The sequence below is a fragment of the Hyla sarda genome, chromosome 5, assembly GCF_029499605.1.
Source record: "Hyla sarda isolate aHylSar1 chromosome 5, aHylSar1.hap1, whole genome shotgun sequence".
In the NCBI taxonomy this organism is placed as follows: domain Eukaryota; kingdom Metazoa; phylum Chordata; class Amphibia; order Anura; family Hylidae; genus Hyla; species Hyla sarda.
Window position 1 is genome coordinate 309,271,560 of NC_079193.1, and position 25,137 is coordinate 309,296,696.

At 44.3% G+C, this 25,137-nt stretch overlaps 1 protein-coding gene across 3 annotated transcripts in view; it reads left to right on the forward strand.

Moving 5' to 3' along the window:
• Window positions 1-22,445, forward strand: part of GDAP1 (ganglioside induced differentiation associated protein 1) — a 72,220-nt gene extending 49,775 nt beyond the window's left edge. Inside the window, exons 1-6 of one of the 3 annotated variants that reach the window (XM_056522171.1) lie at window positions 5,469-5,620; window positions 12,302-12,494; window positions 14,598-14,771; window positions 16,047-16,141; window positions 19,692-19,806; window positions 21,905-22,445. In XM_056522171.1, coding sequence (XP_056378146.1) covers window positions 5,534-5,620; window positions 12,302-12,494; window positions 14,598-14,771; window positions 16,047-16,141; window positions 19,692-19,806; window positions 21,905-22,290 — 1,050 coding nt within the window. In that variant the 5' untranslated portion in view covers window positions 5,469-5,533 and the 3' untranslated portion in view covers window positions 22,291-22,445. Of the gene's footprint in view, window positions 1-5,468; window positions 5,621-12,301; window positions 12,495-14,597; window positions 14,772-16,046; window positions 16,142-19,691; window positions 19,807-21,904 lie in introns of those variants that run through there. The other 2 variants (XM_056522172.1, XM_056522173.1) reach the window with 2 other exon arrangements.
• The last annotated feature ends 2,692 nt before the right edge of the window (window positions 22,446-25,137 follow it).

Below are 25,137 nucleotides of genomic sequence, written 5' to 3' on the forward strand. Positions count from 1 at the left end.
CCTTTCATCTTTGCGGGTCTGATGCCGGCCGTACTCCATTTGATTTTCCCGCCGTGCTTTGTACCCAATAACTCCTCCTTCACTCCGCCTATTACTCTGGTCCGCCAATCTCCAGCCTGCGCATAGAAACTGCGCTCTCTATTGCCGTGGCTGGACTCTCACAGGTATGGCTATGAGGGGAGTGTCTCCAATACTCAGGTGTGCTATTCAGCCCTCGTTCTGAGCCCTGGATAGTCATTGGACAGGTCGCTTTTCTTGCGTTCCAGCTGCATTTTAACTCTTTCACTGCTGGTAGATAGATAACATGTTCTCTGTCTGTTACATCTACTTAACTCTTGAAATAAATTGCTTGATAGTTACATGTTTTCCATTTCTTTTAACTGTAGACTGTTGCAATTGGTAACTTGTTGGTTAGTGTTGTTATTGAAAATTATATTATCTTATTTTATGAAACACGCATAGGATACAAAGTCATTTAGGCCCTCTGGTTTCACCGCTTCCAGGGTGAAGGTCCAGAAGGCTTCTCTTTGAAGAAGCATGTTGTCCCAGTCACCTCCTCTACTTGGTAAGGGTATGATTTCAATGACTTGTGCCTGGAGACCTCACACGTCGCTTTGGTGATGGGAAGCAAAATGGTTCGCTACTGGAGTGTCTCGCATATGCACTATATCCCCTACTTCTTCTTGTAGCCTTCGTCGGAAATTTCTAAAGGTTTTTCCCACATAATTTTGTGGGCATGTGCAAGTTAGGAGATAGATCACCCCCTTTGTCTCACAATTGGCAAAATGTTTAATCTGGTATTCTTTCTTTGTTACCGAACTTAATTCCTTTTTTAATATATTGGCACATTGTGCATTTTCCGCACTGAAATCTTCTCTGTTATCTTTTCTTCTTCATCTGGTCCAGAGACCAGGTCTTCCTCCAGCTCCATCTTCTCTGCAGAGTCAGACATCCAGACATCATTGGCTCCTCACTGTCAGCAGATTCTCATCTTCTGCAAGAAGACAGTGATCATTATAACCTTGCCTGAAAGTGTACCCTAAATAAAATACTGCCCCACACTGTACCCTGAATATAATACTGCTGTACACTGTACCCACTGAATATAATCCTGCCACACACTGTACCCTGAATATAAAACTGCTATACATTGTACCCTGAATATAATACTGCCCCACACTGTACCCTGAATATGATACTGCCCCACACTGTACCCTAAATAAAATACTGCCCCACACTGTACCCTAAATAACATACTGCCCCACACTGTACCCACTAAATAAAATACTGCCCACACTGTACCCTGAATATAATACTGCTATACACTGTACCCACTAAATATAATCCTTCCACACACTGTACCCTGAATATACTACTGCCACACACTGTACCCTGAATATAATACTGCCGCACACTGTATCCACTGAATATAATGCTGCCCCACACTGTACCCTGAATATAATACTGCTATACACTGTACCCTAAAGAAAATACTGCTATACACTGTACCCACTAAATTTAATACTGCCACACACTGTACCCCCTGAATATAATTCTGACATACATGCATACACATCATATATACATATACACGCCCTCTTATCCTCTGTGTCCTCATCACGCCCAAAACCCCCGCCAAACCCCTCCTCATCACTACTATTACCCCTTTCTCCTCATTACCCCCATAACCCCCCTGCACCTCTCATCCACTCTATAACCCCCCTGCACCTCTCATTATCCCCATAACCCCCCTTCACCTCTCATTACCCCCATGCACCTCTTATAATTCCCATATCCCCACTGCACCTTTCATTACCCCCCCTGCACCTCTCATCACCCCCATAACCCCCTTGCACCTCTCATCCACTCCATAACCCCCTGCAACTCTCATCACCCCTATAACCCCCCTGCACCTCTCATCACCCCCATAACCCCCCTGCACCTCTCATCACCCCCATAACCCCCCTGCACCTCTCATCATCCCAACATCCCCTGCACCTCTCACCATCCCCATAACCCCCCCTGCACCTCTCATCATCCCCATAACCCCCCCTGCACCTCTCATCATCCCCATAACCCCCCTGCACCTCTCATCACCTCCATAACCCCCCTGCACCTCTCATCACCCCCATAACACCCCCTGCACCTCTCATCATCCCCACAACATCCCCTGCACCTCTCATCATCCCCATAACCCCCCTGCACCTCTCATCATCCCCATAACCCCCTGCACCTCTCATCACCTCCATAACCCCCCTGCACCTCTCATCACCCCCATAACCCCCCCTGCACCTCTCATCACCCCCATAACCCCCCGCACCTCTCATCCACTCCATAACCCCCCTGCACCTCTCATCACCCCCATAACACCCCCTGCACCTCTCATCATCCCAACATCCCTTGCACCTCTCATCATCCCCATAACCCCCCCTGCACCTCTCATCATCCCCATAACCCCCCCTGCACCTCTCATCATCCCCATAACCCCCCCTGCACCTCTCATCATCCCCATAACCTCCTCTGCACCTCTCATCACCCCCATAACCCCCTGCACCTCTCATCATCCCCATAACCTCCTCTGCACCTCTCATCACCCCCATAACCCCCTAGAAGTAGAAATGTGCGGGCGGCGGGCCCCCCCGGACAATGAGGCAAGCCAGTTAAAAAAAAAAAAAGCGAGCTGTGTCGGCCGCCGGGCGCCCCTGTTGCTATGGCGCCCTGTGCGGCCGCACAGCTCGCACACACCCCAAAGGCCGGCCCTGTCTACACCCCTCTGTCACCCATGTACACCCTTCACCCATGTACACTCCTCTACACCCCTCGGTCACCCATGTACACCCTTCACCCATGTACACTCCTCTACACCCCTCGGTCACCCATGTACACCCTTCACCCATGTACACTCCTCTACACCCCTCGGTCACCCATGTAACCTGCACCTCTCATCATCCCCATAACCCCCCCTGCACCTCTCATCATCCCCATAACCCCCCCTGCACCTCTCATCATCCCCATAACCTCCCCTGCACCTCTCATCATCCCCATAACCCCCCCTGCACCTCTCATCATCCCCACAACCCCCCCTGCACTTCTCATCACCCTCATGCACCTCTCATCACCCCCATCCCCCATAACCCCCCGCACCTCTCATCACCCCCCCGCACCTATCATCACCCCCCGCACCTCTCATCACCCCCCCCGCACCTGTCATCACCCCCGGCACCTGTCATCACCCCCCCTGCACCTCTCATCCCCCCCCCGCACCTCTCATCACCCCCCGCACCTCTCATCACCCCCCCGCACCTCTCATCACCCCCCAGTACCTCTCATCACCCCCCCGCACCTCTCATCCCCCCCCCGCACCTCTCATCCCCCCCCGCACCTCTCATCCCCCCCCACACCTCTCATCACCCCCCCCCTGTACCTCTCATCACCCCCCCTGCACCTCTCATCAACCCCCCCCCCCGCACCTCTCATCACCCCCCCCCGCACCTCTCATCACCCCCCCGCACCTCTCATCACCCCCCCCCGCACCTCTCATCAGCCCCCCACACCTCTCATCACCCTCCCCCCGAACCTCTCACCACCCCCCCCCCGCACCTCTCATCACCCCCATAACCCCCCCGCACTTCTCATCACCTCCATAACCCCCCCCCCCCTGCACCTCTTATCACCTCCACAACCACCCCCCACCCCCAAGTTTACTTACCCTGCCGGGGATCGATGCATCGGCGTGAGGCGGCTGCTCCTGTCACTGCACGGGGAGGATGAAGAAGATCGCGCAGGACATAGGCAGGGACAGGTCAGGTAATTGGAGTAGACATGCGTGCCTGCGCGGGGCACGTGACGTCTCTACTCCAATCAGCCCTTGGCCTGTCCGGCCCTGCAATGATTCTTAAGGGGCCCGCGCCCTAGAAGTAGAAATGTGCGGGCGGCGGGCCCCCCCGGACAATGAGGCAAGCCAGTTAAAAAAAAAAAAAAGCGAGCTGTGTCGGCCGCCGGGCGCCCCTGTTGCTATGGCGCCCTGTGCGGCCGCACAGCTCGCACACCCCAAAGGCCGGCCCTGTCTACACCCCTCTGTCACCCATGTACACCCTTCACCCATGTACACTCCTCTACACCCCTCGGTCACCCATGTACACCCTTCACCCATGTACACTCCTCTACACCCCTCGGTCACCCATGTACACCCTTCACCCATGTACACTCCTCTACACCCCTCGGTCACCCATGTACACCCTTCACCCATGTACACTCCTCTACACCCCTCGGTCACCCATGTACACTCCTCTACACCCCTCTGTCACCCATGTACACTCCTCTACACCCCTCTGTCACCCATGTACACTCCTCTACACCCCTCTGTACACTCCTCTACACCCCTCGGACACCCATGTACACTCCTCTACACCCCTCGGTCACCCATGTACACTCCTCTACCCCCCTCTGTCACCCATGTACACTCCTCTACACCCCTCTGTCACCCATGTACACTCCTCTACACCCCTCTGTACACTCCTCTACACCCCTCGGTCACCCATGTACCCTCCTCTCCACCCATGTACACCCCTCTGTCACCCATGTACACTCCTCTACACCCCTCTGTCACCCATGTACACTCCTCTACACCCCTCTGTACACTCCTCTACACCCCTCTGTCACCCATGTACACTTTTCTACACCCCTCTGTCACCCATGTACGCTCCTCTACACCCCTCTGTACACTCCTCTACACCCCTCTGTCACCCATGTACACCCCTCCATACTGCATATTATATAGGGGGCTCCACTGCCATGGCTGTCCGGGCATGCTGGGAGTTGTAGTTTTGCAAAGGCTGGAGGGCCACAATTTGGAGACCACTGCCTTAGGCCACATTTTGGAGACCACTAAGACACTGCCTTAGGGTATATTCACAATGACATTTTTTTCCGAGGGGTGAGCCTAGTGGAAAAAAGGTTGGGAAACACTGCTCTATAAACTGTATATATATATATATATATATATATATATATATTTATATATATATGTGTGTGTGTGTATTTATATATATATATATATATATATATATATATATATATATATATATATATATATATATACAATGAATAGTGAAGTGATAGATGAATACATGTACAGTGTATAGTCGTCTCTATAGACGGTACACACACACACATATATATATATATATATATATATATATACATACACACACACAATAAGTGAAGTAATACACGTACAGTGTATAGTTGTCTCTAAAGACCGTATATATATATATATATATATATATATATGTATATACAATGAATAGTGAGGTAATACATGTACAGTGTATAGTTGTCTATATAGACCGTACATATATACACAGTGAATAGTGACGTAATACATGCAGAGTCTATATACTATAGTCGTCACTAGAGATCCCCAGCCCCTTCTCTCAGCCCTGACGTCGCCCAGCACGTACTGTACAGTACATCTCTCCCAGAATGCTTTGCTCTCCACATTGAGCGCAGTAGCCGAGTATTCCCGGCTGAGATGAGCGCAGATCCGGGGCCGCTCCTCGCCGCCCGGCCGGACAAGCTGATCCTCTACCACTGGACTCACTCGTTCACATCCCAGAAGGTGAGGGGGGCCCGGGCTGAGAAGGAGGAGCGGGTGTGGTGCGGCCCTGCTCTTACCGAGCATCACACAGAGCATCACCTCCGCCCGCAGCCATCGGTCCATTGTCTGCTACAGTGCGCTACAGATTGTACAAAGGGGCTCCACTGCATATAATATAGGGGTCCACTGCATATAATATAAGGGTCCACTGCATATAATATAGGGGTCCACTGCATATAATATAGGGCTCCACTGCATATAATATAGGGCTCCACTGCATATAATATAGGGCTCCACTGCATATAATATAGGGGTCCACTGCATATAATATAAGGGTCCACTGCATATAATATAAGGGTCCACTGCATATAATATAGGGGTCCACTGCATATAATATAAGGGTCCACTGCATATAATATAGGGGCTCCACTGCATATAATATAGGGGTCCACTGCATATAATATAAGGGTCCACTGCATATAATATAGGGGCTCCACTGCATATAATATAGGGGTCCACTGCATATAATATAGGGCTCCACTGCATATAATATAGGGCTCCACTGCATATAATATAGGGCTCCACTGCATATAATATAGGGGTCCACTGCATATAATATAAGGGTCCACTGCATATAATATAAGGGTCCACTGCATATAATATAGGGGTCCACTGCATATAATATAAGGGTCCACTGCATATAATATAGGGGCTCCACTGCATATAATATAGGGGTCCACTGCATATAATATAAGGGTCCACTGCATATAATATAGGGGCTCCACTGCATATAATATAGGGGTCCACTGCATATAATATAAGGGTCCACTGCATATAATATAGGGGTCCACTGCATATAATATAAGGGTCCACTGCATATAATATAGGGGTCCACTGCATATAATATAAGGGTCCACTGCATATAATATAGGGGTCCACTGCATATAATATAAGGGTCCACTGCATATAATATAGGGGTCCACTGCATATAATATAAGGGTCCACTGCATATAATATAGGGGCTCCACTGCATATAATATAGGGGTCCACTGCATATAATATAAGGGTCCACTGCATATAATATAGGGGCTCCACTGCATATAATATAGGGGTCCACTGCATATAATATAAGGGTCCACTGCATATAATATAGGGGTCCACTGCATATAATATAAGGGTCCACTGCATATAATATAGGGGTCCACTGCATATAATATAAGGGTCCACTGCATATAATATAGGGGTCCACTGCATATAATATAAGGGTCCACTGCATATAATATAAGGGTCCACTGCATATAATATAAGGGTCCACTGCATATAATATAGGGGTCCACTGCATATAATATAAGGGTCCACTGCATATAATATAGGGGTCCACTGCATATAATATAAGGGTCCACTGCATATAATATAGGGGTCCACTGCATATAATATAAGGGTCCACTGCATATAATATAGGGGTCCACTGCATATAATATAAGGGTCCACTGCATATAATATAAGGGTCCACTGCATATAATATAAGGGTCCACTGCATATAATATAGGGGTCCACTGCATATAATATAAGGGTCCACTGCATATAATATAGGGGTCCACTGCATATAATATAAGGGTCCACTGCATATAATATAGGGGTCCACTGCATATAATATAAGGGTCCACTGCATATAATATATAGGGGCTCTGCATATAATATATAGGGGCTCAACTGCATATAATATAGGGGCTCCGCTGCATATAATATATAGGGGCTCCACTGCATATAATATGGGGGGCTCCACTGCATATAATATAGGGGCTCCACTGCATATAATATAGGAGCTCCACTGCATATAATATAGTGGTCCACTGCATATAATATAGGGGCTACACTGCATATAATATAGGGCTCCACTGCATATAATATAGGGGCTCCACTGCATATAATATAGTGGCTCCACTGCACATACTATAGGGGCTCCACTGCATATAATATAGGGGCTCCACTGCATATAATATCGGGCTCCACTGCATATAATATATGGGCTCCACTGCATATAATATATGGGCTCCACTGCATATAATATAGGGGCTCCATTGCATATAATATAGGGGCTCCACTGCATATAATATAGGGGCTCCACTGCATATATTATAGGGGCTCCACTGCATATAATATAGGGGGTCCACTGCATATATTATTAGGGCTCCACTGCATATAATATAGGGGCTCCACTGCATATAATATAGGGGCTCCACTGCATATATTATATATTATCGGGGCTCCATTGTATATAATATAGAGGGCTCCACTGCATATTATATAGGGGGCTCCACTGCATATAATATAGGGGCTCCACTGCATATATTATTGGGTCTCCACTGCATATATTATAGTGGCTCCACAGCATATAATCTAGGGGATCCACTGCATATATTATAGGGGCTCCGCTGCATATAATATAGGGGTCTACTGCATATAATATAGTGGCTCCACTGCATAAAATATATAGGGGCTCCACTGCATATAATATAGAGGTCTCCACTGCATATAATATAGGGGCTCCACTGCATATAATATAGGGGCTCCACTGAATATATTATAGGGGCTCCACTGCATATAATATAGGGGCTCCACTGCATATAATATAGGGGGTCCACTGCATATAATATAGGGGCTCCACTGCATATATTATTAGGGCTCCACTGCATATAATATAGGGGCTCCACTGCATATAATATAGGGGCTCCACTGCATATATTATATATTATCGGGGCTCCATTGTATATAATATAGAGGGCTCCACTGCATATTATATAGGGGGCTCCACTGCATATAATATAGGGGCTCCACTGCATATATTATAGGGTCTCCACTGCATATATTATAGGGGCTCCACTGCATATATTATAGGGGCTCCGCTGCATATAATATAGGGGTCTACTGCATATAATATAGTGGCTCCACTGCATATATTATAGGGGCTCCACTACATATAATATAGGGGATCCACTGCATATATTATAGGAACTCCGCTGCATATAATATAGTGGCTCCACTGCATAAAATATATAGGGGCTCCACTGCATATGATATAGAGGTCTCCACTGCATATAATATAGGGGCTCCACTGCATATTATATAGGGGGCTCCACTGCATATAATACAGGGGCTCCACTGCATATAATATAGGGGCTCCACTGCATATAATATAGGGGGTCCACTGCATATAATATAGGGGCTCCACTGCAGATATTATTAGGGCTCCACTGCATATAATATAGGGGCTCCACTGCATATAATATGGGGGCTCCACTGCATATATTATATATTATCGGGGCTCCACTGTATATAATATAGAGGGCTCCACTGCATATTATATAGGGGCTCCACTGCATATAATATAGGGGCTCCACGGCATTATGTGTATATATATATATATATATATATATATATATATATATAGGGCTCGACTGCATAACATATATATGGGGGCTCGACTGCATAGTATATAATAGTATATAGGGGGCTCCAGTGCATATAATGTAGGGGGCTCCACTGCATATTATATATTGGGGGCTCGACTGCATATCATATATATGGGGGCTCGACTGCATATTATATAGGGGGCACCACAGCATATAATATAGGGGCTCCACTGCATATTATGTAGGGCCACCCCCTGCATATTATATATAGTAGGCTCCACTGCATATAATATAGGGGGCTCCACTGCCATGGCTGTCCAGGCATGCTGGGAGTTGTAGTTTTGCAAAGGCTGGAGGGCCACAGTTTGGAGACCACTGCCTTAGGCCACATTTTGGAGACCAGTAAGACACTGCCTTATGGTATGTTCACAATGAGGAATTGACTAGAAATTTACTTGAATAATTCCAGTGTTCAGCTCCAATTCTGCCTTGAATGAATGTTCCATTGATGTTAAAGGGGTACTCCACTGGAAAACATTATTATTATTATTATTTTTAAATCAACTGGTGCCAGAAAGTTAAACAGATTTGTAAATTACTTCTTTTTAAAAATCATAACCCTTCCAGTTCTTATCAGATGCTGTATGATTGCAGTAACACATGTTTTGCTATACACATGTTTATTCTCTCTGTGTGTATTGGAACTAAACCAAAAAAGGGAGGAAAAAAAGCAAATTGGACATAATGTCACACCAAACTCCAAAAATGGTCTGAACAAAATTATTGACACCCTTAACTTAATATTTGGTTGCACACCCTTTGGAAAAAATAACTGAAATCAGTCGCTTCCTATAACCATCAATAAGCTTCTTACACCTCTCAGCCGGAATGTTGGACCACTCTTCCTTTACAAACTGCTCCAGGTCTCTCTTATTGGAAGGCGCCTTTTCCCAACAGCAATTTTAAGAACTCTCCACAGGTGTTCAATTGGATTTAGATCTGGACTCATTGCTGGCCACTTCAGAACTCTCCAGCGCTTTGTTGCCATCCATTTCTATGGGCTTTTTGACGTATGTTTGGGGTCATTGTCCTGCTGGAAGACCCAAGATCTCGGACGCAAACCCAGCTTTTTGACACTGGGCTGTACAGTGTGACCCAAAATCCGTTGGTAATCCTCAGATTTCATGATGCCTTGCACACATTCAAGGCACCCAGTGCCAGAGGCATCAAAACAACCCCAAAACATCATTGAACCTCCACCATATTTCACTGTAGGTACTGTGTTCTTTTTTTGTAGGCCTCATTCCGTTTTCAGTAAACAGTAGAATAATGTGCTTTACCAAAAAGCTCTATCTTGGTCTCATCTGTCCACAAGACATTTTCCCAGAAGGATTTTGGCTTAATCAAGTTCATTTTGGCAAAATGTAGTCTTGCTTTTTTATGTCTCTGTGTTAGCAGTGGGGTACTCCTGGGTCTCCTGCCATAGCGTTTCATTTAATTTAAATGTCGACGGATAGTTTGCGCTGACACTGATGCTCCCTGAGCCTGCAGGACAGCTTGAATATCTTTGGAACTTGTTTGGGGCTGCTTATCCACCATCCGGACTATCCTGCGTTGACACCTTTCATCAATTTTTCTCTTCCGTCCACACCCAGGGAGATTAGCTAGAGTGCCATGGGTTGCAAACTTCTTGATAATGTTGTGCACTGTGGACAAAGGCAAATCTAGATCTCTGGAGATGGACTTGTAACCTTGAGATTGTTGATATTTTTCCACAATTTTGGTTCTCAAGTCCTTAGACAGTTCTCTTCTCCTCTTTCTGTTGTCCATGCTTAATGTGGCACACACAGACACACAATGCAAAGACTAAGTGAACTTCTCTCCTTTTTATCTGCTTCAGGTGTGATTTTTATATTGCCCACTCTTGTTACTTGCCCCAGGTGAGTTTAAAGGAGCATCACATGCTTGAAACATTCCTATTTTTCCAAAATTTTGAAGGGGTGCCAATCATTTTGTCCAGCCCATTTTTGGAGTTTGGTGTGACATTATGTCCAATTTGCTTTTTTTCCTCCTTTTTTGGTTTAGTTCCAATACACACAAAGGGAATAAACATGTGTATAGCAAAACATGTGTTCCTGCAATCCTTTTCTGTGAGAAATACTTCATTTTCTAGAAACATTTCAGGGGTGCCAACATTTACGGCCATAACTGTATGTTATTTACTGGGATAAGGTGGCGGTAGAAGGAAGTCTATGTACACTGTGTAGTTGTTAGCATTACTGTTACTCCTTGGTCTTACAGAGAACCTGATATTGTTATCCTTATGGACAATTGATTCTGGGTAGTTTGGTAATGGAATAATAAGCCGCTCGGGACATATTTTTTGTATTCAGACATATTCACATACAAAGCCTGGGGTAGAATCAAAACATTACAGCCTACCTATTAGTGATCGACCGATTATCGGTTTGGCCGATATTATCAGCCGATTTTCACGATTTTTGATGTTATCGGTATCGGCAATTACCTTGCCAATAATCCGATAATGTCACGCCCCCTGCCCCGCCCCCACCGCACCACCGCCCTCCCACCGCACCGCACGTCGCCCCCCCCACCGCACCGCACGCCGCCCCCATTGCCTCCTCTATCCCCGGTTTTATAATTACCTGTTCCCGGGGTCTGGGGCCCGCGCTACTTCTGGCTCCTGCTGTGTCCTGCGTTACGCTGTGCGCTGCGCAGCGCAGTGACGTTCTCAACGTGACGTCACCGTCAGTGCGCACAGTGACAGCGCATGACGGGAGCCAGAAGTAACGTGGACCTCGGACCCCGGGAACAGGTAATTATAAAACCGGGGATAGGGGAGGCAATGGGGCAGCGGCGGTGGGGGGGCGGTGTGCGGTGCGGGGGTAGGGGGGGATAGCGGCGGTGGGGGCGGTGTGGTGCGGGGATAGGGGGGGATGGCTGGGGGGCAGCGGCGGTGGTTGGGAGGACCCCTGGACATGCAGGGGGAGAGAAGTGGGTGGCGGCGGTGGTCTCTGATTCAGCAAAAGCCGCTGCAGTTTATTGATTTAAAGTGCCCGCTTTAAATCAATGATCTGCAGCGGCTTCTTGGGGGGGGGTGGAGAAATAGCTGATAACTTATACCCGAATATCGGTATAAGTTATCGGCTATCGGCCTGAAAGGCCACAGATTATCGGTATCGGCCCTAAAAAACGATATCGGTCGATCCCTACTACCTATGCTTTATAGGTATTACAACCTGATCTAGATTTCTGTTCTCATTATTAGGTGAGGCTTGTCATAGCAGAAAAGTCTCTGAAGTGTGAAGAGCACAATGTCAGTCTGCCGCTGAGCGAGCACAATGAACCCTGGTTTATGCGGCTCAACCCCTCCGGAGAAGTGCCAGTGCTGGTGCATGGAGAGAATATCATCTGTGAAGCTACACTTATTATTGACTACCTGGAGCAGACATTTGCTGATGGTAATAATATCATAATGGGTCTGTACAGTCTTATATTTAAGATCAGACCTATAAAAAAAAAGTCTTCTGGACAGTCATAGACCCTTGTACATACAATCAGTTGACTCAGCTTAAGTCATTTGTTCTTGCTAAATACAATTTTAAAGGGGTACTCCGGAGGAAAACTATTTTTTTTAAATCAACTGGTGCCATAAAGTTAAACAGAATTGTAAATTACTTCTATTTAAAAATCTTAATCCTCCCAGTACTTATCTTTTCCTTTTGAATTTCTTTTCTGCCTGACCATAATGCTCTCTGCTGACACCTCTGTCCATGTCAGGAACTGTCCAGAGCAGGAGAGATTTGCTTTGGGAATTTGCTTCTATGCTGAACAGTTCCGGACATGGGCAGAGTTGCCAGTGCGGCAGACAGAAAAAAAAATTCTAAAAGAAAAGAACTTCCTTCGGAGCATAGAGCAGCTGATAAGTACAGGAAGATTTTTCAATAGAAGTAATTTACAAATCGGTTTCATTTTCTGGCACCAGTTGATTAAAAAAAAAAAATGTTTTCCACCAGAGTTCCCCTTTAATACAGTATTTTATAGTCTAGAACAGTAGTCTCCAAAATGTGTCCGGGCATGGTGGGAGTTGTAGATTTGCAACAGCTGGAGGCCCATAATTTGGAGACCACTGGTCTAGAAGGTTGACTCTTTTAGCTTGGACCATTACTGTTTCCAATGTGAGCACTCTGTAGAGCACTTAAAGGGGTACTCCGGTGAAAAACTTTTTTTTTTTTTTAACTCAACTGGTGCCAGAAAGTTAAACAGATTTGTAAATTACTTCTATTAAAAAATCTTACTCCTTCCTGTACTTATTAGCTGCTGAATACTACAGCGGAAATTCTTTTCTTTTTGAAACACAGAGCTGTCTGCTGACATCACGAGCACAGTGCTCTCTGCTGACCTCTCTGTCCATTTTAGGAACTGTCCAGAACAGCATATGTTTGCTATGGGGATTTCCTTTTACTCTGGACAGTTCCTAAAATGGACAGAGATGTCAGCAGAGAGCACTGTGCTCGTGATGTCAGCAGAGAGCTCTGTGTGTCTCAAACGGAAAAGAATTTCCACTGTAGTATTCAGCAGCTAAGTACTGGAAGGATTAAGATTTTTTAATAGAAGTAATTTACAAATCTGTTTAACTTTCTGGCACCAGTTGATTTAAAAAAAAAATAAAAATAGTTTTTCACCGGAGTACCCCTTTAAACCCAAGTGATACCCACCTGAGTGTGGGTTCACACTTTGCCTTTGTTTCCGTTTAATGTATAAAATTTATAGAAAATGAATGCTGCCTTACCATACCATATACCATACAGCAGAATTAGTTTTCACTATAAAAAAAATTGATTGTAACACATCCTTTTTTTGTGGCATACACAATAGCATAGTTGACTAGATTTTTGCATATGGCCAAATTTTACGTACTGTACCAGAAACAGTGAAAACAGAAACAATAAGTGTGAACCCAGCCTAAGATATCCTAGATATACATAGAATCTCAGCCAAGGGCAATGATGAAATAGTTGTAAGGATCCATCTGAGTCAATATGATCAACTCTCTGTTTTTTTTTTAACAATTTGAGGGGAGGATTAAAACAGACTCGCTAGAGAAAGTCAGAAAGTTCCCTTTAAAAGAATAGTTTTTTTAATCTATAAGAGTCAGATACTAAAACATGTCCTTTTTTTTCTAATCAGTTTCTATTTCTTTATTGTAATTTTATTTTTTGTGCATTATCATGAGGACAGTCATCATATCTGGGCTGTGGTTAACAGCAATTAGAGATATGCTTCATAGCAATCTCTATGGACATAGCCAGAAGAGTAGACCCTTTTCACTTGTATGGGTTAGTATACTAGACATGCTCTATGACCTGTGCAGAGATTTATTTACTTTTCTATGAGTGTTTCATAACCTTGAATATTTTATAAAATGCAGCCAACTGGACATCATCTGACTGCAACTTTTATTAATAGTGTTGTGCTCCCTACATGTAGGGTGTTCTTTTTCCAGATTGATGTAATAACCATGGTCTGTATATCATCCTATTAATATCTGAATACACTTACAGAGAAAACACCCAAACTTGTACCAGATGAAGGGAGCGTCTACCATATTAGGGTGCAGCACTACAGGGAACTGCTGGACTCATTGCCTATGGACGCATATACTCATGGCTGTATCCTGCACCCCGAGCTAGCGGTGGATTCCAAGATACCAGCATATGCAACATCAAGAATTCGCAGTATGTACTGTATATACAGTCCCATAAGTCTACTTAGCTTTGAATTCTTTTTATTCCCAAATGAATACTGACATCTATTAAATATTTGCTTATAATGATTCAGATTTTTAGACATGGCCAAAATCTTATTAAAGGGGTACTCCGCCCCTAGACATCTTATCCCCTATCCAAAGGATAGGGGATAAGATGTCTGATTGCGGGGGTCCCCCGCGATCTCCCTGCTTCACCTGGAGTTTGTTTACAGCATCGGGTGCAGGGGAGAGGCTTGTGACGTCACGGTCTATGGGAGGGGGCGTGCAAGTCTATGGGAGGGGGCGTGACGTGCATCCTGTCTTTTATACATTATAGGGAACAACTGATATTTAAGGAGGATATTACAGATGGCAAGAGATCTCCTCTACAAAGACTGTTGCAGGGAAACGTAGTACTGTACTACATAGCGCCCCTTTCAAATAGCTGAGTGTAACACGTTGCTGCATAAAATGTTGCAGAATTTACTGGACAAATACCAGAATCTAAGACTTCTTGCACAGATAGTAAAGTACAGTACTATATCACACAAATAAAAAAATGTTGCCTACAAAACTTCTCAAAGTTTTTAATCAGACTAAGGGTACGTTCACATGAGAGGACCCACAGCATATTTTATGCTGTAGATAACCGCTAAAGGACCGCTGCATGGTGGCTTTACATGTGCCTGCTCAGAGCGGCATTAGGCTGCTACGAGCAGACACACTGAAGCGATGTGCGAGTTGCCGCACATGTGTGGTGTACTCGCACACATCGCGGCTTCTCCCCCTGCTCCATGAGCTAGGCCGAAAGCTGCTGCGATGTGCGAGTATACTGCGCATGCGCACTGCGACTTGCACATTGCATTGTAGCCGATGATGGTTGCCAAACTTATGAAATCAAATTTTTAATTCTTAGCAAAGTGTCAAGGAGGCAGGGCCGAGCTGTTCAAGTGCCTTCTCTCTCACCCTCACCTCCCAGCCAATCCTTAATCCTTAAGTGATGTACAGGGCTCAGATTCCAATGAAAGAGGGTCTGGGAGGTGAGGATGAGCGACAAGACATGCCAAGCTGTGGCACTTGAGCAGCTTGACTCCACCTCCTTGACACTTCGCTTTGAAATAAAAAGATGAATATATAAGTTTGGTAACCACCATTAGCTCCAGAAAAGGCACATTTTGTCTTTATTCCACAACAGCTATCCAATGATGTCTACAGCTCTTAGCAACAAATACATCTAATTCTCTTCAACATTAACTACTTGCAGGTCAGATTGGTAGTACTGAATCTGAACTCAAGAAACTCGCTCAAGAAAACCCTGACCTTGAAGATGCATACATTGCAAAACAAAAACGCCTAAAAGTAAGTGTTCCTAATATAAATATAATAGAAAGTAGGATTCCTCTGCTTAGGACTCCCCTGTAAGAGTCACAAGTGTGTGCTACACATAGACTTGAGCTTTCTAAGTATTACAATTCTATATCTGCCCCTCCATTGCTTCCAAAACCAGCCACAGTCACTTCCATAAAAAATGGGAGTTTGTGGAGAGACAACCCTTGTTAACCCCTTAAGGACTCAGGGGTTTTCCGTTTTTGCACTTTCATTTTCTCCTCCTCACCTTCTAAAAATCATAACGCTTTCAGTTTTCCACCTACAGACCTATATGAGGGCTTTTTTTTATGCGCTACAAATATTACTTTGTAATGACATCAGTAATTTCACCACAAAATCTATAGCAAAACAAGAAAAAAAATTATTTGCGGGACAAAATTTTAAAACCCCCCCACCATTTTGTAATTTTTTGCGGCTTCCATTTCTACGCAGTGGACTTTTCTGTAAAAATTAAACCTTATATGTATTCTGTAGGTCCATACGGTTACAATAATACCCAATTTATGTAGGTTTTATTTTATTTTACTACTTTATCCCCTTAAGGACCACGGGCGTATGGGTACGCCCTGACGTCCTGGTACTTATGCACCAAGGGTGTACCTTTATGCCCGTGGGAATTCCGGTCCCGGGGCCTGGACCAGGATGCCTGCTGAAATCATTCAGAAGGCACCCCGTGCAAACCCCTGGGGGGTCCTGAGACCCCCCATGTCGGTGATTGCCGCAAATCGGCGATCATTTCAGATCGTCGATTTGCGGAGATTCTGGGTCAATCGGGTCCCCAATGACTCGGGTTACTTATCACCCTATAGCAGCAGGAATGATAGTCCTGATTCGTCGGCCGTTACCAGCCGACGAATCAGGACTCCTGCTGTGTGGGTGTCCCTAACGGCACCTGCTCTGCCCCTACTCCAGAGGGAGAGAGCGGGTGGTGGGAGTATGTACCTGGAGTGGGGGCCCCCGATCCCCGGCATCAGCGGCGGGGCCCCGGAGCGGAAACAGCGGCAGAGGTGGCAGGCAGGATCCGGCAGAGCAGCAGCAGGAGGTAAGGCTGGCCTCCTGCTGCTGCTTAGCAACAACTCCCAGCATGCACAAAAGGGCATGCTGGGAGTTGTTGTTATGCAACAGCAGAAGGCACTACTACAACTCTCCGCATGCCCTTTGGTAGTTTGTGCATGCTGGGGGTTTTAGTTATGCAACAGCTGGAGTTACATTTTTTCTATGAAAAAGTGTGCCTCCAGCAATTGCCTAAATACAACTTCCAGCATGCACAAACTACCAAAGGGCATGCTGGGAGTTGCCTACAAGTCCCAGCATGCCCTTCATCTGTAAGTGCATGCTTAGAGTTGTAGTTTTGCAACAATTGAAGGCACACTGGTTGCGAAACACTGAGTTTGTTTCGGAAACTTTACCCCTTACAGAATCTAATAAGGGGTGCAGTGAGCATTTACAACCGACAAGTGTCTGACAGATTTTTTGAACAGTGTTCCATGAAAATGAAAAATTAAATTTTTCATTTGCACAGCCCACTGTTCCAAAGATCTGTCAAACATCAGTGGGGTGTAAATGCTCACTGCACCCCTTATTACATCCCGTGAGGGGTATAGTTACCGAAATGGGGTCACATATGGGGGGGTCCACTGTTCTGGCACCATGGGGGCTTTGTAAACGCACATGGCTTTCAATTCCAGACACATTCTCTCTCCAAAAGCACAATGGCAATCCTCTTCTAAGCATTGTAGTTTGCCCGCAGAGCACTTTACATCCACACATGGGGTATTTCCATACTCAGAAGAAATGTGGTTAAAAATTGTAGTGCACCCGCAGAGCACTTTACGTCCACACATAGGGTGTTTCCATGCTCAGAAGAAATGGGGTTGCAAATTTTGGGGGGCATTTTCTTCTATTACCTCTTGTAAAAATGGTAAATTTGGGGGGGGGGAACTGCATTTTTGTGAATTTTTTTTATTTTATTTACACATCCAACTATAACGAAAAGTCGTCAAACACCTGTGGGGTGTTAAGGCTCACTGTACCCCTTGTTACGTGCCTTGAGGGGTGTAGTTTCCAAAACAGTATGCCTTGTTTTTTTTTTGCTATTATGGCACCATAGGGGCTTCCTAAATGTGACATGCCCCCCAAAAACCATTTAATCTAAATTTGCTTTCAAAAAGTCAAATGTGGCTCCTTCTCTTCTGAGCATTGTAGTGCGCCCGCAGAGCACTTTACGTCAACACATGGGGTATTTACATGACATGGGGTATTAGACAATCATCAACACACTATCACCACATCCCGATACCAGACCAGCAATCACTATATCCCATCATTACATCCCACATAGATTATTATTATTAGCATATGAGTATCTAGAGGTCTGTATCTCCATATATTTTTCTATATTATACCTAGACACGTAGGGTTAACGTGTATCATACAGCACCTCGACACTCATTCATCACCTATTTAGTGTGAGCCCCCCACCTCCAATTTCAGATTTGTAAATTACTTCTATTAAAAAAATCTTAATCCTTCCTGTACTTATTAGCTTCTGAATACTACAGAGGAAATTATTTTCTTTTTGAAACACAGAACTGTCTGCTGACATCTCTGTCCATTTTAGGAACTGTCCAGAACAGCATAGGTTTGCTATGGGGATTCCTTTTACTCTGGACAGTTCCTAAAATGGACAGAGATGTCAACAGAGAGCACTGTGTTCATGATGTCAGCAGACAGCTCTGTGTTTCAAATGGAAAATAATTTCCACTGTAGTATTCAGCAGCTAATAAGTACAGGAAGGATTAAGATTTTTTAATAGAAGTAATTTACAAATCTGTTTAACTTTCTGGCACCAGTTGATTTAAAAAAATACGTTTTTCACCGGAGTACCCCTTTAAATCACACTTATTAACTTTTTTTTTGTTGTTACTTTTTTTTACACCATTTTTTAGTCCACATAGGGGACTATTACATGAAATCTTGCATACACTGTTCAATGCTAGCATTGATCAGTGTTATCGGCGCTCTGCTGCTCCAGCCTGCTGAGCAGGCATGAAGCAGCAGATCAGCGATCGGACGGTGAGGAGGCAGGTAGGGACCCTCCCCTCGTCCTCTCAGCTGTTCAGGACGCTGCTATTTCACTGCGGCAGTCCTTTCACTATAGACGCTGATATCAACTTTGATAGCCGCAACTTTAATTTCAGGCATCACCGCGATCTGTGATGTCCAGCATTAGACACGGGTCCCGGCTGTTGATAGCTGCCGGAACTGACCCGCTATATATCTTAACTGAATTTTATACATTTTTACAGAATTTTATTAATTATTAATATTTAAGGTGTTGGGTTATTACAACTTTTCATTCATAGTTTACAAATGTGTGGGTTAATCAAAAGAGAGTATATGTTACTATAAGATAAAGTGTGTAGACTATGTATATTGAATGTATAACCAAATTCATTTATTCAGATTGTATTGGGTGAATAGTTGGATTTGTAATTCCAGCATGGTGTTGTATTTACAGACTAAACTGATGGAGCATGATAACATAAAGTACTTAAAGAAAATACTAGATGAGCTGGAAAAAGTTCTGGACCAGGTAGAAACTGAATTACAAAGACGTAGTGAAGAGACACCAGGTAATATGAACCAGGAATAACTACTAATAATAACAATGGCGACTTCTTTTTATACCATAAATGTCTGAGTGGCGGGGGTCCTATAACCCAGTATGAGAACAGCTCCCTGGACCTCCATTTAGCAGTACAAGTGGGCTGGAACTACTTGGATGATCTGTCCTAAATGACAGTCCCCAATTGGTCAGCGGTCCCTACACAAAGTGCCTGGAACATCAGGGAAGTCAGACAGGCCAGGTCAGCAACACACGAACAGATAAGGTACAAAATCATTCGAGTGCAAGCCAGAGAGTCAAAACCGAGAGGAGATTGCAATACAAGTCAGAAGCAGAGTCAGGAAGAGAAAGGGTGGAACCTGGAGGATGGCAAAGTATAAAGTCAGCAGGCAAAGGCCCGGACCAGGTAAATTTATTATAGTTACAGAAAGTTGTTAGTTAATGGAGATAAATACAGTATGTGAACTGAAAGTGAGCAGCGATACAGTACAGTTTCCATTACCGCTCACTTACTGTACTAGACTTCCTGTAGTCTCTGCTTTTATATGCAGCAGCAAATCTGCTAAAAAATCGGTACGATCTGTGGTTCGGAAATGTTGCAGATTTTCGACTAAAGAAATCAGCATTGTTTCTCATGTGTCACTGTAGCCAAACTTTTCAAAATGCAAAAGCTTTTTGCTTCCCTCAGTGGAAAGGTAGGGTTGTGGGGGGAGTTGGGGTTGTTCACTACAGGGCTCTATTATTTCTATGTAGGGTGCTGGTAACATCATTTTTGTCATCGGCTCTATTAGATCATTTCGACAGATATTTTTTTAGCATTTTTAAGTAAGACTTTAGTTTGACCCATTTTGTAAAATTTTAGATTATTTGGGCTTATGTTATGTATAACAGTATTGAGTTCCTAATTACTCCACAAATAGCAATCCTTGTAAACCATGTAAAAAAAAACCCATAAAACTCTGTATTGTACTCTTGTCAGTGCTTCATGGTTATAGAGGCGCAAGTTATTCCAATGTTGTAATTGTATAAGACAAAGTGGTTTTTGGGGTCTACTGAGACCTAGGTGTAATTGCATAATTTGCAATGATAGATGGATATACAGTGACCCCCTCAACTTACAATGGCCTCCACATACAATAGTTTCAACATACAATGGCCTTTTCTGGACCATTGTAAGTTGAAACCAGACTCAACATACAATGTACAGACAGTCCAGATCTGTGAAACATGTCAATGGCCGGAAGAACTGACCAATCAGAATGGGCATTTACTGGTAAAACGCCTGTATTACTGAAGTGTATGCACTGACTGGTGTCTGGTAGCGCCCCCTACAGTACAGGGTGGTATTACATGTTCTGTACTCTTTACCTGTATTACTGAAGTGCATGCACTGACTGGTGTCTTGTAGCGCCCCCTACAGTACAGGGAGGTATTACATGTTCTGTACACTTTACCTGTACCAGGGTTAGCTGCTCCTTTGGACACCAGGTGAGGGCGACTCCATGTTACTTTTTTAGGACATTGCGTGTGCTGTACAGGACCCAGAAGAAGCTCCTGTCCTCTACATAGACCAGTGTTTCCCAAAGCAGGGAGCCCCCAGCTGTTGCAAAACTACAACTCCCAGCATGCCCGGACAGCCTTTGGCTGTCCGGGCATGCTGGGAGTTGTAGTTTTGCAACAGCTGGAGGCTCCCTGCTTGGGAAACACTGACATAGACCGCGATTTACAGCTCCCAGCAGATCTTTCTTACTTTTATATGTAAGGATTTGCTTTATCTGTATTAGTTATCTACTTATTTTTCTTTAATTCTCACTCTTTCCTATTTTTGGATGACATTTTGGTGCCTTTAGAACCAATTACCAGGTTTCCATAGAGTTCTGGTCTCTACATACAATGGTTTCAACATACAATGGTCGTCCCGGAACCAATTAATATTGTAACTTGAGGGACCACTGTGTATATATATATATATATATATATATATATACACAGACACTAAATACACTATACTGTATGTAAATACTAATATCAGCCGGTGCTATGAAATGTCTTATAAGAACAGGTTTCTTTCCTTTAGTATTTCTCCCTTTCTCTCTTGTATACAGAAGAAGGTTCAGGCAGTGAGTCCTGGCTGTGTGGACAGTTCTTCAGCCTGGCAGACGTATCACTAGCCGTCACTCTTCACCGATTGAAGTTCCTTGGATTTGCCAGAAGGAACTGGGGGAATGGAAAGCGTCCTAATTTGGAGGCATACTATGAGAGAATCCTGCAGAGGAAGACTTTCAATGAAGTGCTTGGAAATGTCAATAATATTTTAATTTCCGCCGTTCTGCCGACTGCATTCCGCGTGGCCAAAAAACGAGCCCCTTCTATTCTGGGCGCTACCGTCACTATAGGATTGCTGGCGGGAGCAGGCTACGTTATTTTCCTCTGTGTGAGACAAAGACTTTTCAATGCATTCTCAACTATTAGGTCAAAACGCTTTTTTTAATTTATCTTGAAACTGAAAATATAATACTAAAAGTTCAGTCTAAAGACACAAGAACATATAACCATGATAAAGTGTAACAAAGCCGTTCTCATTGTATACACATCTCAACCCCACAAGATATCATCACAATAAAATATATGTAACATTTACTTATATTGCTGTCTATGTCTCCAATGCTTAGAAATCACCCACTGTATACTGTATGTGTTTTAAAGGAGTATTATGGCACTTTTTTTTATTAACCCTCTGTGCCCGGGCTGCAAAATGAAACAAAAAAAACTTTAACTCACCTGCCTACGTTCCCCCGATGTCGGTGTCCCGTTCTCTGGTCCCTGTCTTCTTCGCAGATGGACATTGCTTAAATTTTAAAAAAGCGCCATAGTACTCCTTTATCTCGTCCATTGCATTGCACTTTATTACAGTATCACAATTTCAGCAGATAAAGGTTATAAGTTGTATAACAAAAAGTTATAAAATCTTTCCATCTGTGTTTCAATACAGTGTGATTGTCAATAGCAGTCAGTGATTAACTGTTTACTTACCAGTTTACAAAGATTTATCATGGTCATGTGAAAAACACAGGGCTCAGGGCTCTTTCTGTTACCGTTCAAAAATCAAAACCTTTTCTTGTAAGTCTATCACAAAAATTTACATGATGGTTGCAAGACCGCAAGCAGAGATCATGAAAGAGTGATCAATGAGTAATCAATATACAAAGACTTTTGGAAACTTTGTAAAGTACTTTTAAACAGGTACACTTTAGTACCTGTCACATAAAAAAAAAACATTTAGTCATCACGTAGAGACAGGGCTGGTACAAGGATATTTGCCACTCTAGGCGAAAGCTAATTTTGCCGCCATTTGTCCCCGCCCATTGGCTCTGCTTTCTCATTACTACTGGGTTGATACACTGTAAGAAACCTCCTCCTCATGTAATCTCCTTGCTACCGGGGTGACACACTGTAACAAATCTCCTCCTCATGTAATCTCCTTACTACTGGGGTGACACACTGTAACAAATCTCCTCCTCATGTAATCTCCTCACTACTGGGGAGACATACTGCAACAAACCCTCTCCTCATGTAATCTCCTTACTTTTGGGGTGACACACTGTAACAAAACCCCTCCTCATGCAATCTCCATACTACTGGGTTGACACACTGTAACAAACCTCCTCATCATGTAATCGCCTTACTACTGGGGTGACACACTGTAACAAACCTTGTCATGTAATCACCTTACTAGGGTGACACGCTGTAATAAACCTCCTCCTCATGTGATTACCTTACTACTGGGGTGACACTAACAAACCCCCTTCCCAAGTAATCTCCTTACTATTGGAGTGACACACTGTAACAACCTCCTCCTCATGTAATCTCCTTGCTACTGGGCTGACACACTGTAACAAACCCCCTCCTATTGTAATTACCATACTACTGGAGTGACACGCTGTAACAAACATACATAATGGTGCACTTACACATACTGTAAGAATCCGCACACAAGCCCCCATCGGCTGTCAGTAGTGGCATCATTGTCCTCTATAGCTCGAGCGGTGGCGGAGGGGCGGAGACAGTTGTGATGTCATGAGCCAGAGAAGATCAGCAATCATGCCTGTCTGCCTCTGAGGAGCATGTTGCCGCTGAAAGCAGTACTCCTCCAGACGTGATCGCTCAGGAGCGGGGGTGGTTTATTGGAGGGGGAAGTGGTTGGGGGTTGGGCGTTATGGAGCGGAGGCACGCACAATGTCAGGACCTACCCTGCTTGTCTGCCTCGGAGGTGGCACTGCGCTCCTTCAGCAGGCTGAAGAATGATGATTATGTTACCGGGGGTTTGGGTTTGCAACGATGGTTCTGGCTGGGCAGGCGCTTCGAATGAGCAGGTGTTTCAGATTCAGAGGGCAAAACCGGCCCTGAGTAGAGACTTGATTGCTAGAATAATTTGGGAAAGAAAAGCTTGTCTTAGCACTTCTCTCCCAATTCTCTTTGCACGCAACCGAGACGACAATCCCATAGAATTATATTTGTAGTCCGTCTTGATCACATGGACAGACTTAAGAGAACTCCCTTTCCATGCACTTATCCAGACTTATTTTAACAATTGGTTGGGATCTGAAGACCCATAGTCTGATTGATAAAAACTTTTGACATGACTTTTAAGTTTTTTTTTAAGTGACTGTGTCCATTTAGAGGGGTGTTCCAGCCCTAAAAATGTATTTCCTATCATTAGTGATGTGTACAGGTATCTCAGCTCTGCCTATAGACAATAAATGGAGTCATGTGGACCCACCTTTCCATTTAGGGAGTAAACAAGGGATAATAAACAAAGGAGTCGAGCTCACCTGCTTACACTGCCTCAGTGCATAGATCAGCAGCGGATACAATCCAAAAGCAAACACACATTTGTATAATAGAGGTTTGCATATACAAAAGTACAAACAAATGTAATAATATACCCGTTAAAACTTCCTATGGGCCAACAGAGTAGGTTTATAGAATGAATTTGATGGAGTCATCTTTTTTTAACCCTGAACTATGTAACCCTACACAGCCACACATCTATATTCTATACTGTACTGATACTGCTGGGAACTTTACCTTCACCTCTGTTTTCATTTTAAAACAGGATTCCTATACAGCTGTGGGTACAGCTCATGCTAGGCAGGAGATATACTGCAACAACTCATGCCCAGCAACAACATACAGTGAACCAGCGATCTGTATACATCGTTGGTTTACAGCAAGCCCTTGGTAGTCTGAGCACTAAGCGCCGGCTAAGCAATTAAAGAGTTAAGTTGCTCTGCTTAGCGCAACTTAGCTATTTTGACACCTTGCTGAGCGCTATGCA